The sequence below is a fragment of the Zonotrichia albicollis genome, unplaced genomic scaffold, assembly GCF_047830755.1.
Source record: "Zonotrichia albicollis isolate bZonAlb1 unplaced genomic scaffold, bZonAlb1.hap1 Scaffold_83, whole genome shotgun sequence".
Taxonomy (NCBI): Eukaryota; Metazoa; Chordata; class Aves; order Passeriformes; family Passerellidae; genus Zonotrichia; species Zonotrichia albicollis.
Genome location: NW_027428460.1, coordinates 702,273 through 720,573, shown reverse-complemented (window position 1 = coordinate 720,573; position 18,301 = coordinate 702,273). Strand labels below are relative to the sequence as shown.

Here is an 18,301-nt window from a genome sequence, read left to right as displayed (position 1 = left end):
CCATTTTTTCCCCATTTTCCCCCTCCCAGTCCCTCCCAGTCCAAATCAGTAACCCCCAACCCACGTTTTGCATTGACCACACCCAGTTTATTTTGCATCTCATTTGCATAAATTTGCATCGACGGCCATCCGGTGGGCGGAGCTTCCGTCCGGAGGGGGCGGGGCTTGTTCAGCTGGAAGGGGAGAAGGGAGAGAGGTCAGACCAGTATAAACCAGTATAAACCAGTTAAACCAGTATAAACCAGTATAAACCAGTTCAAAATTTTCCCATTTTTATCGCATTTTTTGCCATTTTTAACCCTTTTTTTGCCATATTTTCCTCATTTTTTGCTCATTTTTCCCCTCCCAGTCCTTCCCAGTCCCTCCCAGTACAAACCAGTATAAACCAGTTCCAATTTTTCCCACTTTTATCACATTTTTTGCCATTTTAACCCTTTAAATGCCATTTTTAACCCTTTTTTTGCATTATTTTCCGCCTTTTTTGCTCATTTTTTACCCGATTTTTCCCCATTTTTCCCCTCCCAGTATAAACCAGTACAAACCAGTTCCCATTTCCCCCCATTTTTAACCCTTTCTTCCCCATTTTTTGCTCATTTTTCACCCAATTTTCGCCATTTTTTCACCATTTTTTCCCCTCCCAGTACAAACCAGTACAAACCAGTATAAACCAGTTCAAATTTTTCCCATTTTTATCACATTTTTTGCCATTTTAACCCTTTAAATGCCATTTTTAACCCTTTTTTTGCCATATTTTCCCCATTTTTTGCTCATTTTTCACCCATTTCCCCCCTCCCAGTCCCTCCCAGTCCCTCCCAGTCCCAACCAGTAACCCCAAACCCCCTCCCAGTACAAACCAGTATAACCCAGCCCCATTCCCAGTCACTCACCTGCTCCATACTGGTCCATGCTGGTTTGTACTGGTTTTTCTCACCGCCTGCTCTCGACTCTCCCGGATCTTCTGGAGCTGCGCCCGCCAGAGGGGGGAGGGGCGTCTGTCTGCAATGGGGGGAGGGGCAACAAAAAAGGGGGCGGGGTCGGGAATCGCAAAATTCGCAAATTTTAACCCCCAAAAAATTCAGGAATTTCCTCCCAAAATTCCCCCCCAAAATTCCCATTTTTTTTCCCGCAAATTGCCAAAATTTTAACCCCAAAAATCCCAAATTTAAATGTAAAAATTCACCAAATTTTACCCCAAAAATTCCCCAAATTTTACCCTCAAATTCCCAACATTTTTTACCCCAAAATCCCAAATTTTAATGCAAAAATTCCCCAAATTTTAACCCCAAAAATCCCAAATTTTAATGCAAAAATTCCCCAAATTTTATCCTCAAATTCTCAAAATTCCACCCCAAAATTCCCAATTTTTTCCCTTAAATTCCCAAAATTTAATGATAAAATTCCCCAAATTTTTCCCCCAAAATCTCACATTTTACCTCCAAAAATCCCAAATGTTTCCCCCAAAAAATCCCAAAATTTTACCCCAAAAATCCCAAATTTTCCCCCCAAATATTCCCAAAATTTTACCCCAAAAATCCCAAATTTTTCCCCCCAAAAATCCCAACTTTTTACCACAAAATTCTCAAATTTTAACCCAAAATAATTCCATCCCAAAATTCCCATTTTCCCCCCACAATATTCCCGAATTTCCCCCAAATTCCATAAATTTCCCCAGAAATTCCCATTTTTCCCGAATTTTCCCCTCATGATTTGCAGGCTGCCCTGGAGGGCGCCGTGCCTGGCTGAGGCCGAGCTCCCCAACCCCGCCCCCCCCCCAAAAACCCCTTAAAAAAACCCCCAAAAACCCCGAAATTTCCCATTTTTTCCCCCAAATTTCCCCAAAATTCCCATTTTTTCCCCGATTTTTTTGAGATTTTTAATGGGATTTTTTTGAGGGGGTTTTGGGGATTTTTAGGGATTTTTTGGGGGATTTTTTGGTGATATTTTGGGGGATTTTTTGTTATTTTTTGTTGATTTTATGAGGTTTTCTGGGATTTTTTGGGGATTTTTATGAGGTATTTTTGAGATTTTTTGGGGGATTTTTAATGGGATTTTTGAGGGGGCTTTGGGGATTTTTAGGGATTTTTTGGTGATTTTTGGAATTTTTTTTTTGATTTATGGGGTTTTTTTTGGGATTTTTATGACGTATTTTTGAGATGGTTTGGGGATTTTTAATGGGATTTTTTGAGGGGGCTTTGGGGATTTTCTAAGGGTTTTTGGGTGATTTTTTAGGGATTTTTTTGTATTTGTTGGGGGAGTTTTTTATATTTGTTGTCGATTTTTGGGGGAGTTTTTTTGGGTTTTTGTAGGAATTTTGGGGGATTTTTTGGGATTTTTATGAGGGTCTTTTGGGATTTTTAATGGAATTTTGAATGGGATTTTTGGGTTGTTTGAAATGGGATTTGTTGGATTTTAGGAAGATTTTTAATAGCATTTTTTAGGGATTTTTGGGGGATTTTTCAGTGAATGTTTGGGGGGTATTTTGGGGAATTTTTTGGATAATTATTTAAAATTTTTGGGTGAATTTTGGGGATTTTTGGGGTGAATTTTTAATGATTTTTTGGTGAATTTTGGTGATTTTTGGGGTGAAATATTTGGGATTTTTGGGTGAATTTGGGGGATTTTTGGGGTGGAATTTTTGGGTCAATTTTTGGGTCAATTTTCGGGCACATTTTGGGGATTTTTGGGGGATTTTTCAGGTGAAATTTTTGGGATTTTTTGGGTGAATTTTGGGAGGATTTTACTGGGTGGATTTTGGGGGCACATTTTAGGTATATTTTGTTGCTTTGGGGGGATTTTTTGGCAATTTTGGGGGATTTTTTGGGGAGAATTGTGGGGATTTTATGGGGCATTTTTCGGGTGAAATTTTTGGGATTTTTGGGTGAATTTTTGGGATTTTTGGGGTGAAATTTTTGGGATTTTTGGGGTGAAATATTTGGGATTTTGGGTTAATTTGGGGGATTTTTGGGGTGAAACTTTTGGGATTTTTTTGTGAATTTGGGGGATTTTTGGTGAATTTTGGGGCACATTTTGGGGATTTTTGGGGGGATTTTTCAGGTGAAATTTATGGGTTTTTTTAGTGAATTTTGGCAATTTTTGGGGTGAAATATTTGGGATTTTTTGGGTGGATTTTGGGGGCATTTTTTGGCAATTTTGGGTGATTTTTGGGGGGAATTTTTTTGAGTGAAATATTTGGGTTTTAACCCAAAAAATTGGGTTTTAACCCAATTTTGGAGGTCCAGGACCTTTTTTGGGGATTTTTAACCCAATTTTTGGGGTCTGGGATCATTTTTGGGGTTTTTGGACCAAATTTTTTGGGGTTTTTTATCCCAGTTTTTGGGGTCTGGAATAATTTTGGGGGGTTTTTAACCAAATTTTTGGGGTTTTTAAACCCAATTTTAGGGATCGAGGACCCTTTTTGGGGTTTTTTAACCCAATTTTTGGGGTCTGGCATATTTTTGGGTTTTTTTAGCCCAATTTTTGGGGTTTTTTTAACCCAATTTTTGGGGTCCGGGATAATTTTTTCGGGTTTTTAAACCCAATTTTGGTGGTCTGGGACCACTTTTGGGGTTTTTTTAACCCAATTTTTGGGGTCCGGGACCCTTTTTGGATTTTTCTCCCCAATTTTTTGTGTCCCAGCCCCATTTTTGGGGTTTTTCACCCCATTTTTGGTCCCTTTCCCAATTTTGGGATTTTTCACCCCAATTTTTGGGGGTTTTCTCCCCATTTTCCTTCCCTTCCCATTTTTGGGGGATTTCTCCCCAATTTTGGGATCTCCTCCCCATTTTTTGGGGTTTTTTCTCCCCAATTTTTTGTGTCCCAGCCCCATTTTGGGGTTTTTCACCCCATTTTTGGTCCCTTTCCCAATTTCGGGGTTTCTCACCCCAATTTGTGCTCTCACCCCCCCTCTCTGTTCCAGGGTCCCCGAGGGCTCCTGGGCCCCAAAGGCCCCCCCGGAATCCCCGGGAGTGCCCAAAATCGCCCAAAATCACCCCAAAATCCCAAATCCCTTCCATTCGCTCCTGATTAACCCAAATTTCCCCCAAAATATCCCGAAATATTCCCCAAATTACCCCGAATTTCCCCCAAAATATCCTCAGAATTTCCACCCAAAATATCCCTGAATTTTCCCCAAATTTCCACCCAAATTTTTCTCAAATTTCCCCCAAAATACTCCCCAAATTACCCCGAATTTTCCCCAAAATATCCCCAGAATTTCCACCCAAAATATCCCCAGAATTTCCCCAAATTTTTCTCAAATTCCCCCAAAATATCCCCTGAATTTCCACCCAAAATATCTCTAAATTCTCCCCAAATTTCTCCCAAAATATCCCCTGAATTTCCCCAAATTTTTCTCAAATTTCTCCCAAAATATCCCCTGAATTTCCACCCAAAATATCCTGAAATTTTCCCCAAATTACCCCGAATTTTCCCCAAAATATCCCCAGAATTCGCCCCCCAAATATCCCTAAATATTCCCCAAATTTCCCCCAAAATATTCCCAGAATTTCCCCAAATTTCCACCCAATTTTTTCTCAAATTTCCCCCAAAATATCCCCTGAATTTCCACCCAAAATATCCCTAAATTTTCCCCAAATTCCCCCAAAATATCCCCAGATTTTCCCCAAATTTCCACCCAAATTTTTCTCAAATTTTCCCCAAAATATCCCCAGAATTTCCTGCCAAAATATCCCGAAATTTTCCCGAAATTTTCCCCAAAATATCCCCAGAATTTCCACCTAAAATATCCCTAAATATTCCCCAAATTTCCACCCAAAATATCCCTGAATTTTCCCCAAATTTCTCCCAAAATATCCCCAGAATTTCCACCCAAATTTTTCTCAAATTTCCCCCAAGATATCCCCAGAATTTCCCCCAAAAATTTCCCCAAATTTCCCCAGAATTTTTCCCCTAAATTTCCACCCAAATTTTCCTCAAATTGCCCCCAAAATATTCCCAGAATTTCCAGCCAAAATATCCCTAAATATTCCCCAAATTTCTCCCAAAATATCCCTGAATTTTCCCCAAATTTCTCCCAAAATATCCCCAGAATTTCCACCCAAAATATCCCTAAATTTTGCCCAAATTCCCCCCAAAATATCCCCAGAACTTTTCCCCTAAATTTCCACCCAAATTTTTCTCAAATTTCCCCCAAAATATCCCCAGAATTTCCACCCAAATTATCCCCAAATATTCCCCAAAATACCCCAAATTTTCCCCCAAAATATCCCCAGAATTTCCACCCAAATATCCCCAAATTTCCACCCAAAATATCCCTAAATTTTCCCCAAATTCCCCCCAAAATATCCCCAGAAGTTCCTCAAATTTCCACCCAAATTTTTCTCAGAATTTCCACCCAAAATATTCCCCAAATTTTCCCCAAATTACCCCGAATTTTCCCCAAAATATCCCCAGAATTTCCACCCAAATTACCCCAAATTTTCCCCTAAAATATCCCCCCAAATTTCCCTAAATATTTCCCAAATTTCCCCAAATTTCCCCCAAAATATCCCTAAATTTCCCCCCAAAATATCCCTAAATATTCCCCAAATTTCCCCAGAATTTCTCCAACTTTCCCCCAAAAATTCCCCCTAAAATTTCCCCAGAATTTTCCCAAATTTCCACCCAAATTTTCCCCAAAATATCCCCAAAAATTTCCCCCCAAATTTATCCCAAATTCCCCAAATTTTCCTCAAAATTCCCCCCAAAATTCCCTTTTTTCCCTCAATTTTCCCCAATTTCCCCCAAATTTCCCTTTTTAAACATTTTCCCCCCAAATTCCCAATTTTTTGGTTTTTTGCCCAATTTTCCCATTTTTTGCCCCAATTCCCCCTCAGGGCGTTCGAGGGACCCAAAGGGAGCCTGGGGAGAATTGGGGGGAAAATGGGAAAAATTGGGAAATTTGGGAAAAAATGGGAATTTTGGGGAAAAAAAGAGGGAATTTTGGGTTAAAAATGGGAATTTTGGGGAGAAAAAAGGGAATTTGGGGAAAAAAATGGGAAATTTTGGGAGAAAAATGGGAATTTTGGGTAAAAATTGGGGAATTTTGGATTAAAAATGGGGAATTTTGGGGTAAAAATTGGGGAATTTGGGGAGAAAAATGGGAATTTTGGAGTAAAAATTGGGGAATTTGGGAAAAAAATGGGAATTTTGGGGAGAAAAAGGGAATTTTGGGGTAAAAATTGGGGAATTGGGGGAGAAAAATGGGAATTTTGGGGAGAAATTGGGGAATTGGGGGAGAAAAATGGGAATTTTGGGGTAAAAATTGGGGAATTGGGGAGAAAAATGGGAATTATTGGGAAAAAATGAGAAATTTGGGAAAAAATGGGAATTTGGGGAAAAAATTGGGGAATTTTGGGGTAAAAATGGGAATTTTGGGGAAAAAGGGAATTTTGGGTAAAAAAATGGGAATTTTGGGGTAAAAATTGGGGAATTTGGGGAAAAAATATGGGAATTTTGGGTAAAAATCCGGGAATTTCAGGGCAAAAATTGGGGAATATCAGGGGAAAAAAGGGAATTTTGGGGTAAAACCTGGAAATAAAAATGGGATTTTTTTGGGAGGAATTTTGGGGTAAAACCTGGAAATTTTAGGGTAAAAACTGGGATTTTTTGGGGGGAATTTTGGGGAAAAAAGGACAAATTCTGGGGGAAAAATGGGAAGTTTAGGTGGAAAATTCGGGGGAAAATGGGGAATTTTGGGTAAAAAATGGGGAATTTGGGGGGGAAATGGGAAATTTTGGGAGGGAAAAGGGAATTTGAGGAAAAAAGGGAATTTTTGGGTAAAAATCCGGGAATTTCAGGGAAAAAATTGGGGAATATCAGGGGAAAAAAGGGAGTTTTGGGGTAAAACCTGGAAATTTCAGGGTAAAAAATGGGATTTTTTGGGGGGGAATTTTGGGGAAAATTTGGGGGAAAACTGGGGAATTTTGGGTAAAAAATTAGGAATTTGGGAAGAAAAATGGGAATTTTGGGGTAAAAATTGGGGAATTTTGGGGAAAAATTGGGAAATTTGGAGTAAAAAGGGGGAAATTTGGGATAAAAATGGGGTAAATTGGGGAATTTGGGGAAAAAAATGGGAATTTTGGGTAAAAAATGGGAAAAATTGGGATTATTTTGGGGAAAATTGGGATTATTTGGGGGAAAAATTGGGATTATTTGGGGGTAAATTGGGATTATTTTGGGGGAAAATTGGGATTTTTTGGGGGTAAATTGGGATTATTTTGGGGGAAAATTGGGATTTTTTGGGGGTAAATTGGGATTATTTTGGGGGAAAATTGGGATTTTTTTGGGGGTAAATTGGGATTATTTTGGGGAAAATTGGGATTATTTTGGGGGAAAATTTGGATTATTTTGGGGAAAAATTGGGATTATTTTGGGGGAAAATTGGGATTATTTTGGGGAAAATTGGGATTATTTTGGGGAAAAATGGGGAATTTTGGGGAGGGGGAAAAGGGAATTTGAGGAATATTTGGGAGTTTTAGGAAGGGATTTTTGGGAGAATTTTGGGGATTTTTTGGGAGAATTTTGGGATTTTTTGGGAGAAGATTTTGGGAATTTGGGAGGAAATTTTGGAGGGAATTTGAGGCAGTTTTTGGGAGGATTTGGGGAATTTTTGGGGAGCTTTTTGGGAGCATTTTTGGGGTGGATTTTGGGCTGAATTTGGGGAATTTTGGGAAGATTTTGGGCCTCTCACAGTGAATTTTTGGGAGGGGTTTGGGGGGGATTTTTGGGCTTTTTTGGTGATTTTTGGAGGAGAATTTTGGGGCAATTTTGGAGGAAATTTTGGGGGGATTTGGGGCAATTTTTGGGTTGAATTTGGGGAATTTTGAGGGGATTTTGGGGGTGATTTGGGGGGAATTTGGGGATTTTGGGGAAGATTTTTGGCCAATTTTGCGGAGGATTTTGGGGCAATTTTGGGGGGATTAGGGGAGGATTTTGGGCCTTTCACAGAAAAATTTTTGGGGGATTTTGGAGGAAATTTTGGGGATTTTTGTGGAGGATTTTGGAGATTTTGGGGTGGATTTTTGAGGATGATTTTGGGCGATTTTTGGGGATATTTGGGGATTTTTTGGGAATTTTTTGGGAATTTTGGAGGAAATGTTGGAGGGATTTTGGGGCAGTTTTTGGGGAGCATTTTTGAGAGGATTTGGGGCTAAATTTGGGGTTTTTTAGGAAGATTTTGGAGCATTTCCAGTGAAGTTTGGGGGGCATTTGGGGAGGATTTTGGAGATTTTTTTGGGAATTTTGGGGAGGATTTTGGAGATTTTTTCGGAGGATTTTGGGGGAATTTTGGGGAAATTTTGGGGAGGATTTTGGAGGAAATGTGGAGATTTTTTCGGAGGATTCTGGGGGAATTTTGGGGAGGATTTTGGGAGGATTTTGGAGATTTTTTGGGGATTTTTGGGGAGGATTTGTGGAGGATTTTGGAGATTTTTTTGGAGGATTTTGGAGATTTTTTCGGGGGATTTTGGGGGAATTTTGAGGAGGATTTTGGGAGGATTTTGGAGATTTTTTTTTGGAATTTTGGGGAGGATTTGTGGAGGATTTTGGAGATTTTTTTGGAGGATTTTGGAGGGATTTTTGCAAAGATTTTGGGGGAGGAATTGGGGAAATTTGGGGCATTTTTGGGGGATTTTGGGCTGAATTTGGGGCATTTTAGGGGGAGGTTTTTGGGCAATTTTGAGGGGATTTTGGGCTGAATTTGGGGCATTTTGGGGGGACCTCGGGGCCGTTTTTTGGGGGGGTTTTGGAGGATTTTTGGGAGTCCCCAAAATTTGGATTTTTCCCCTCAGGGTCCCCAAGGAGAGCCGGGACCCCCCGGGCACCAAGGGACCCCCGGCACCCAGGTGAGACCCCAAAAATTCCCTTTTTTAACCCAAAAATCCCCTTTTTTTACCCCAAAATTCCCTTCTTTTACCCAAAAAATCCCTTATCCCCAAATATTCCTTTTTTCCCCAAAAAATTCCCCATTTTTCCCCCTAAAATTCCTCTTTTTACCCCAAATTTCTCCTTTTCTTCCCCTAAAAATTCCCCCTTTTGCCCCAAAAATTCCCATTTCCCCCCAAAAAATTCCCCTTTTCCCCAGAATTTCCTTTTTACCCCCAAAATTCCCTTTTTTCCTCCTCAAATCCCCGACTTTTCCCCACAAATTTGGGAACGCTCAGAGGGATTTGGGAACGCTCAGGGAATTTGGGATTTTTTGTTGTATTTGGGAATGCTCAGGGGAATTTGGGAATGGATCTCCCTGAAGATCCTGCTGGGAGGCTCCGGGTGGGATTTGGGGTTGGGTTTGGATGGGAATGGAGACAGATTCGGGTGGAATTTTGGGGATTTTGGGATCCAGGTGGGATTTTGGGGTTTTTTGGGATATTTTGGGATATTTTGGCATTTTTGGGATGCTCCCACCTGGACCAGGAGCTGGATCTCCTGGATGATCTCTGGATGGGATTTGTGGGAAATGGAGCAGGATTTGGGCGGAATTTTGGGGATTTTGGGATCCAGGTGGGATTTTGGGGTTTTTTGGGGTTTTTTGGGATATTTTGGCATTTTTGGGATGCTCCCACCTGGACCAGGAGCTGGATCTCCTGGATGATCTCTGGATGGGATTTGTGGGAAATGGAGCAGGATTTGGGCGGAATTTTGGGGATTTTGGGATCCAGGTGGGATTTAGGGTTTTTTGTGCTCCACATGCAGATTTTTTGGGATATTTTGGGGGTTTTTGGGCCATTCACCTGCACGAGCAGCTGGATCTCCCTGAAGATCTCTGGGAGGGATTTGGGGCTGGATTTGGGTGGAATTTTGGGGTTTTTGGGAGTTTTTGGGGCACCCACCTGCACGAGTGGGATTTCCTAGAAGATTTCTGGGTTGGATTTGGGGTTGGATTTGTGGGAAATGGAGCCCGATTTGGGTGGGATTTTGGGGATTTCGGGATCCGGGTGGGATTTTGGGGTTTTTGGGATCCAGGTGTGATTTTGGGGTTTTTGGGATCCACGTGCAGATTTTTGGGGATTTTTTGGGAATTTTTGGGATGCCCCCACCTGCACCAGGACCTGGATCTCCTTGAGGATCTCTGGGTGGGATTTGGGGTTGGATTTAGGTGGAATTTTGGGATTTTTGGGGATTTTTTGGATGCTCCCACCTGCACCAGGAGCTGGATCTCCTTGAACACCTCCGGGTGGGATTTGGGGTTGGATTTAGGGCTGGGATTTGGGGGAAATGGAGCCGGATTTGGGTGAAATTTTGGGGATTTCGGGATCCAGGTGGGATTTTGGGATATTTTTGGGATATTTTTGGGATAAATGTGATTTAGTCATTGGGCCTGGTCCCCTCAAACAAAACACACAGATATTCCCCTGGAAAAACCCTAAAAATCATGATTTAGTCATTGGGTCTGGTTCTGTGGCTCTCTCCCCTCAGCACCCAGGGGTCTCCCCTCACACAGAACACACAGACATTTCCCTGACAAAACCCCACAAAATCAGGATTCAGCCCTTGGGAGCAGTCCCATCATCTCCCCTCACACAGAACACACAGGAAAACCCCCCCAAAAAAGTGATTTATTCATTGGGCCTGGTCCAGGGCGCCTCCCCCCTCAGCACCTGGGTGTCTCCCCTCACACAGCCCACAGATATTTCCCTGCTCGAACCCTGCCAGCCCCCGGTTCCCCCCTCAGTACCTCCCCCACAGAACACGCAGCCGTTCCCCTGAGCCACCCCCGGCGCCGTACCTGGAGCTCCTGGATCTCCATCTCCAGCAGGTGGATGCGCTCCTCGTACTCCACCAGCGTGGCCCGCTGCGAGGCCTCGAGCTCGCGCAGCGCCGTCATCGCCTCCAGCTGCTCCTGCAGCTGCTGCTGCGTCTGCTGCAGCTGCGCCTGGGGAGGGAAACCTGAACATTCACTGAGGGGCACGCACTGCTGGGCCTTCTGCAAAAATCTGAAAATTCACTGATGGACACAGGATGCTGGGCCTTTGGCAAAAACACCTGAAAATTCACTAATGGCAGGGCGATGCTGGGCCTTCTGCAAAATACCTGAAAATTCACTAATGGACACGCACTGATGGGCCTTCTGCAAAAAAACCCTGAAAATTCCCTTATGGCTGCTCGCTGCTGGGCCTTCTGCAAAAAAACTTGAAAATTCCCAATTCACCCATCACTTCTGAGCCTTTGGCAAAAAACCTGAAAACTCCCTTATTCCCACTCGCTGCTGGGCCTTCTGCAAAAAAACCTGAAAATTCCCTTATTGCCACTCACTTCTGAGCCTTCTGCAAAAAAACCCTCAAAATCCCCAATTCCCCACTCACTTTTGAGCATTCTCAGCTGCTCACTAGAGAAACGTGCAAAAAATCCCGGTTTTCCTCATATTTTACAGGTTTTCTGACATTCTCCAAGGAATTTGGGGTTAAAATTTCCACGTTTTGAGGCGTTTTCTGAGGGGTTTCGCCACAACCCCTCATTTTCCCGCCTTTTTTCCTGGCGCCCCCTAGCGGATTCCGAGTTGAAACGCAGCAAAAATGATTCAAATTCCCTTTTTTTTCCCCCCAACATTTTGCACCCACATTGCCCCCTCACTTCTGAGCCTTTTCAGGAGAGAGAAACTTGCAATAAAACCCTAATTTTCCTCATGTTTTGCAGATTTTCTGGCATTCTCCAAGGAATTTGAGGTTAAAATTCCCATATTTTGAGGTAATTTCTGAGGGGTTTCACCACAATCCCCGCAAAGCCCTCATTTTCCAGCCTTTTTTTTGTCGCAGATTTCAAGTTGAAACTCAGCAAAAATGATTCAAATTCCCATTTTTTTTCCTCCCACATTTTGAACACCCTGAGGGATTTTGGGTGCAAAATCAGTTGAGTTGTCGAAAATTCCCATTTTTCACAATTTCCCCATATTTTTAGGCACTTTCTGAGAAATTTTGACACCAAATAATCCAGAATTGACACAAACCCCTCATTTTTCCAACTTTTTCAGGCACTCCAGGTGGCCTTCAGCCTGGACAGTGACTGTACAGCTCGAAAATCCCAGTTTTTCAATAACTTTGAAGCACCCTGAAGGATTTTCGTAGCAAAAGCAGCTGAATTGGTGAAAATTCACATTTTTACCACATTGTGAGGAGTCTTCTGAAGAATTTTTGACACCAAAAAGCCGGAATTGCCACAAACCCTCATTTTCCTGCTGTTTTCTGGGGCCTCTAGAGCAACAAAATGGCTCCAAATTCCTGGGTTTTTGTGCATTTTGAAGCATCCCCTGAGGGATTCTGAGTGCAAAAGCAGCTGAATTGGTGAAAATTCTGATTTTTCTCAAATTTTGAGGCACTCCCTGGGGGACTCCCACACCAAGAAAGCCAAAATTGGCGTAAATCCCACATTTTCCTGCATTTTTCTGGCCCCTCAGAGCAACAAAACATCTCCAAATTCCTGAGTTTTTGTGGATTCTGAAGCACTCCCTGAGGGATTTTGGGTGCAAAAGCAGCTGAAATGGTGAAAATTCCCATTTTTAACAAGTTTTGAGGTTCCCCTGAAGGATTTTGACGCCAAGAAAGCCGGAACTGGCACAAACCCCTCATTTCCCCGCCTTTTTTTAGTGCCCCTGGCAGATTTCAGGCCAGAGAGCAACAAAACAGCTCCAAAATCCCAAGTTTTTGCACATTTTCAAGAACCTTTGAGGGATTTTGGAGACAGAAGTAGCCGGATTGGTAAAAAAATCCCATTTTCCCACATTTCAAGGCATTTTCAGAGCGATTTTGGTGCCAAAAAATCCCAAATTGTTGCCAACCCCTCATTTTCCCGCCCTTTTTGGCATCCCTGGCGGATTTTCCCCTCACAGCTCCCCGCCATTTTTCTGCCCAGAGGATCTCAGACCAGAGAGCAACAAAACAGCTCCAAAATCCCAGGTTTTTGCACATTTTCAGGAAACCTTGAGGGATTTTGGGGACAAAAGGAGCTGGATTGGTGAAAATTCCCATTTTACAAGGCACTTTCAGAGTGATTTTGGTGTAAAAAAGCCCAAATTGGTGCCAACTCCTCATTTTCCCGCCCTTTTTGGCGCCCCCTGGTGGATTTTCCCCTCACAGCTCCCCGCCATTTTTTACCACCCCCCACAATGGATCCCCGATCAGAGAGCACCAAAACAGCTCCAAATTCCCATTTTTCAGGGATTTCTCAGGAATTCCAGGCCCTACCCTGGCGTTCTCCAGCTGATCCGCCAGCTCCTGTGCCCGGCCCAGGGCCTCGTCCCTCTCGTGCCGCAGCCGCCGCTCCTCGGCCTCCAGGGCCTCCACCCGGTCCCAGCTCTGCTGCAGCTCCAGGGAGCTGCTCCAAAGAAATGATAATCCCAGAAAATCGAGGAATCCCAGATTTCAGGGAATTTGGGAGTGTTTTGGGTGAGTTTCTTGAGGGGATTTGGGGAATTTTCCAAAGGGTTCTGAGGGAATTTTGGGGATCTTGAGGGAGTTTGAGCCCCGGCTCTGCTGCAGCTCCTCAGGGCACTGAGACACCTCCAGCTCCACGGAAACAATAATCCCATAAAACTGGAGAATCCCGGATTTTAGAGGAGTTTGAGGTGTTTTGGGTGAGTTTCTTGAGGAGTTTTGGGGTAATTCAGGGATTTTGAGCAATGTCCAGGAGGGTTCTGAGGGAGTTTTACAGATCGTGAGGGGATCTGAGGGATTTTCAGGGATTTCCTGAAGGGTTCTGAGGGAATTTTGGGGATCTTGAGGCGTTTTGGAGCAATTCAGGCAAATTTCATGGATTTACAGAAGGGTTCTGAGGGAATTTTGGGGGTTGTGAAGGGTAATGAGGGGATTCAGGCAAATATCAGGGATTTTTGGAAGGGTCTGAAGGAATTTTGAGGATCTTCAGGGGTTTTGAGGGGATTCATGATAATATCAAGGATTTTCAGAAGGGTTCTGAGGGAATTTTGGGGATTGTGAGGGGTTTTAAGGGATTTTCAGGAGGATTCTGAGAGAATTATGGGAAACTTCAGGGGTTTAGGAGGAATTTATGGAATTTTAACTCCCTCAAGATCCCCAAAATTCCCTCAGAACCCTTTCGGGCAGCTTTTGGTGGATTTTGGGCTAAGTTTTTGATGGATTTGGGGCAGTTTTTGATGGATTTGGGGCAGTTTTTGTGGATTTAGGTGCAGTTTTTGGTGGCTTTTGGGGCAATTTGGATGGATTTTTCCCAGGTTTTGGTGGATTTTGGGGCCATTTGGATGGATTTTTGAGAAGTTTTGATGGATCTTGGTCGGGTTTGAATGGATTTTGGTCAGGTTTTGATGGATTTGGGGCAGTTTCGATGGGTTTGGGGCAGGTTTCAGTGGATTTTAAGAGGATTTAGGTACATTTTCCCCGTTTCTCACCCAACCCGGGTGCACAGGCTGCTCTGCTCTCTCCCAGCTCCCTCAGCAGGGGGATGTGGGTGGGTTTGGGGCAGTTTGATGGATTTTGGTCAGGTTTTGATGGATTTTGGGGCAGTTTTTCAGGATTTTGGGGCAGTTTGGATGGACTTAAAGTAGTTTTAAGTGGATTTTAAGCAGATTTGGGTACATTTTTCCCCGTTTCTCACCCGACCCGGGTGCACAGGCTGCTCTCCCTCTCGCCCAGCTCCCTCAGCAGGGGATGTGGATGGATTTGGGGCAGGTTTTGATGGATTTGGGGCAGGTTTAAGCAGATTTGGGGCAGGTTTAAGCAGATTTAGGTGCAGTTTTTGATGGATTTGGTGCAGGTTTAAGCAGATTTAGGGGCAGTTTTTGGTGCATTTTTCCCCGTTTCTCACCCGACGCGGGTGCACAGACTGCTCTCTCTGCTCTCCCTCTCACCCAGCTCCCTCAGCAGGGGATGGGGATGGATTAGGTGCAGTTTTTGATGGATTTAGGTGCAGTTTTTGGTGCATTTTTCCCCGTTTCTCACCCGACCCAGGTGCACAGGCTGCTCTCTCTGCTCTCCCTCTCGCCCAGCTCCCTCAGCAGGGGATGTGGATGGATTTGGGGCCATTTTTGATGGATTTAGGGGCGGTTTTTGGTGGATTTTTCCCCATTTCTCACCTGACCTGGGTGCACCGGCTGCTCTCGGGGCTCTCCCTCTGCAGCCGCTCCCTCAGCTGCTGGTTGCTGCTCTCCAGCTCCCGTTTTTCACTCTCCAGCCCCTGCAGCCGCTCCTCGGCCTGGCCCAGCGCCTTCCGCAGGTCCCTGAGCTGCCCCCGCAGGTCCCACGGCGGCCGCTTGGAGGCGCCCTTGGAGCTCGTGCTAGGGACCGAGCCTGGGGACATTGGGGACATTGACAGGGCTTGGGGACATTGGGGACATCAGGGACACTGGGGACACTGGGGACATTGGGGACATCGGGGACACTGGGGACATTGGGGACATTGGGGACAGGCACCCTTGGAGCTCGTGCTCATGACAGAGCCTGGGAGGGACAAAGGGACACAGGGGGAGTGGGGACACCCAGAGGGGCTTGGGGACATTGGGGACATCAGGGACAGGCACCCTTGGAGCTCATGCTGGTGACAGAGCCTGGGAGGGGACAAAGGGGAATTGGGGACATCCTGAGGGGACATCGGGGACATTGGGGACAGGTGCCCTTGGAGCTTGCCATGCTCATGGCCGAGCCTGGGGACATTTGAGAGAGGGCTGGGGACACCCCGAGGGGTTGGGGACATTGGGGACATCGGGCACAGGCACCCTTGGAGCTCGCCGTGCTCGAGGCTGGGCCTGGGGGGGACACAGGGGGGCTGGGGACATCGGGGCAGTGGGGACATTGGGAGGGGCTTGGGGACACCCGGAGGGGATTGCGGGGACACCCGGAGGGGCTTGGGGACATTGGGAGGGGGGGTGGGGACAAAGGGAAGGGGAGAGGGGACATCTGGAGGGGAGGGGGACACCCAGAGGAACTTGGGGCCATGGGGTCCTGGGGACATCAGAAGGGGGGTGGGGACATCAAAGGGGAGCTTTGGGGACATCAGGAAAGGGCCTGGGGACATTGGAGGGGACATTGGAGCCGTGAGGTGCTGGGGACACTGGGAAAGGGACTGGAGACATCAGGAGGGGCTTGGGGACACTTGGGGAGAGGTGGCCCTGGGGACATTGAGGGGGTGCCAAAGGGGACACCAGGAGGGGATCCTGGGGCATGGGAGAGGGACCTGGGGACACTGGGGACAGGAGAGAGGTGGCCCTGGGGACACTGAGGACATTGGGGGGTGTCCTGGGTTGACTATATGATGCTTTTATCCCCAATCGTCTCATTCTGTTTATGTTGAATAATAATAAGTTTTGTACCTTTAAGAGTGTTACAGAGAGTGAAGGGGGAGAGGGAAGCAGCAGTTTGTTTTCAGACACTGCGCTCACTCCCCCACATTCCTGCTCCTGACTGTGTTGTCTGCGGACAGACAGCGGGACAGAGCTCTTTTTTTGCTTTTTAGTTAGTGTTAGCTAGCTGAGGCAAAGAAGTTCCCTGGACTGTTTTTTTTTTTCCCTTTTCTTTGGACCTCTTGGAACTGCTCTGGACTGAACACCCAGGGGAGCACCGGCAGCTGCAGCTGTGGCCCAGTGGGCCAGCCAGGCCTGGCCTGCGACAATTCCAGCACTGGAGGGAATGATCAGAGACTGAGTGAGCTGCTGCTTGAACCAGGGGTTTTCTCAGTTTGTCATCTCTTTTAGAGTGGCAAGGGGTCTCATTGTTTGGATACTGTTTTGGCCTTATTGTTTAATAAACAGGGGGGTTTTTTTCCACCTTTCTCCAAGGAGGTATTTTTCTTTCCTCCCGGACCAGTTGAGGGGGGAGGGGCCGATTGGATCTGCTTTTCCCACCGGAGCTCCTTTGGGGGGATTCTTCCCCAAACTTGCTCTAAACCTGGACAGGGGGGGGGTTGGGGACACTGGGAGGGGTCTCAGGTCTCACCAGCCCGAGGAGCAGCCGCCACCGACGCCGCCTCGCGAGGGCCATCTGGGGACATTGGGGGGACATTAGGGGGGTTTGATCCCCTTGACACCCCCAGGTCACACTGACTCTCCCCAAATCCCCATTAAATCCCCCCAAATCCCCTTAAATTACCCCAGAACGCCTCTAAATCCCCCCAAATCCCCTCTAAACCCCCCAAAGTCCCATTAACTCCCCCAGACCCCCATTAAATCCCCCCAAATCCCCTTGAACTGCCCCCAAATCCCCTCCAGTTGCCCCAAATCCCACCAGGCCCCCTCTAAAGCCCCAAAATCCACTTTAACTGCTCCAAATCCACACTAAATCTCTTAAATTCCCCTTTACCTGCCCCCTGTAACCCCCCCAAACCCCCTTCAATTGCCCCAAATGCCCCCAGACTCCCATTAAATACCCCCAAGCCCCCTTTACCTGCCCTGAGCCCCCAATAAATGCCCCCAGACCCCCATTAAATCCCCCAAATTCCCATTAAATCCCCCAAATCCCCTTTAAACGCCCCAGAGCCCCTCTCAATGCCCCCAAATCCCCTTTAATAGCCCCAAATGCCCCCGAATCCCCTTTTTCAGCCCCAAAATCCCCTCAAATCCCCCCGCTCTCCACTTTTGCCTCCCGGTTCCGCCGGTACCGTTCTCCCCAGCGGCCGCGTCGCGGCCCAGCGTTCCCAGCGGGGCCCCGAGCCCGGTCCGCGATCGTTTCTGTCAGGGAACAAACGGCGTCAGGCGCGGGCAGGGCCGGGCCGAGCCGGGCCCGCGCGGGGAGCGCTCCGCACCTGCTGGGGAGGGGCCGCCGGCGGCCCCTCGGAAGGGGCCCGCTTGTCCTGGGCCCGGCCCACCGGCAGCCGCGAGCCCCGCGAGGGCGGCTCCGGCGGCGCTGCCATCTTGTCCCGCGCGCGGAAAGCAGCGCCCGCGCCGCGGCCAATGGCGGGGCGGGATGGGAGAGGTGGGCCCGCCCCTGTGGAATTCGGCCAATGGGAGAGCGAGGCGGGGTGAGGGAGGGAGGAGGCTCGCCCGCCAAAAGGGGACGGGGCTTGTGTGGTGGGAGAGGGCGGGGATTGGCCGAGCAGGGACGGCGCGGGGTTTATGCAGTGGCCGTGGCCATGCGCGGCACGGACTTGTTTTGGTTGCGGGGCGGGGGGCTCCCATCGCCCCGAATTTACCAAAATATCCACAAATCTGCCCTAAATGTCCCCAAATCCATCTAAAATATCCCCAAATATGCCCAAAATACTCCGGAACTCACCAAAAATATCCCCAATCCCACCCAAAATATCCCCAAATCCGCCCAAATATTCCCAATCCATCTGAAATATCCCCAAATCCACCGAAATATCCCCAAATCTATCTAAATATCCCTAAATCCATCTAAAACACCCG

At 46.3% G+C, this 18,301-nt stretch overlaps 1 protein-coding gene across 2 annotated transcripts; it reads right to left on the bottom strand.

The window, feature by feature from the left end:
• Positions 1 to 65: 65 nt before the first annotated feature.
• Positions 66 to 17,889, bottom strand: LOC141728025 (uncharacterized). 2 transcript variants are annotated; one of them, XM_074534326.1, is made up of 8 exons: positions 17,698 to 17,889; positions 17,554 to 17,623; positions 16,893 to 16,937; positions 15,043 to 15,251; positions 13,176 to 13,305; positions 10,724 to 10,870; positions 888 to 996; positions 66 to 173 (listed from the first exon to the last, which is right to left on the bottom strand). In XM_074534326.1, the coding sequence occupies exons 1-8, from the start codon at positions 17,803 to 17,805 to the stop codon at positions 170 to 172; spliced, it is 822 nt and encodes a 273-aa protein (XP_074390427.1). In that variant the 5' UTR covers positions 17,806 to 17,889; the 3' UTR covers positions 66 to 169. The 2 variants fall into 2 exon arrangements, with proteins under 2 accessions (XP_074390427.1, XP_074390428.1); XM_074534327.1 differs by having other exon boundaries at positions 15,038 to 15,251; positions 17,698 to 17,876.
• Positions 17,890 to 18,301: the final 412 nt, after the last annotated feature.

What these genes read in the sequence shown, in the direction of transcription:
- LOC141728025 (XM_074534326.1), bottom strand. Translation starts at nt 17,805, where the DNA reads ATGGCAGCGCCGCCGGAGCCGCCCTCGCGGGGCTCGCGGCTGCCGGTG. An exon ending in CGGCGGCCCCTCCCCAGCAG is followed by an intron (nt 17,624 to 17,697) that starts GTGCGGAGCGCT and finishes GTTCCCTGACAG; the next exon opens with AAACGATCGCGGACCGGGCT. An exon ending in CGCGGCCGCTGGGGAGAACG is followed by an intron (nt 16,938 to 17,553) that starts GTACCGGCGGAA and finishes CAATGTCCCCAG; the next exon opens with ATGGCCCTCGCGAGGCGGCG.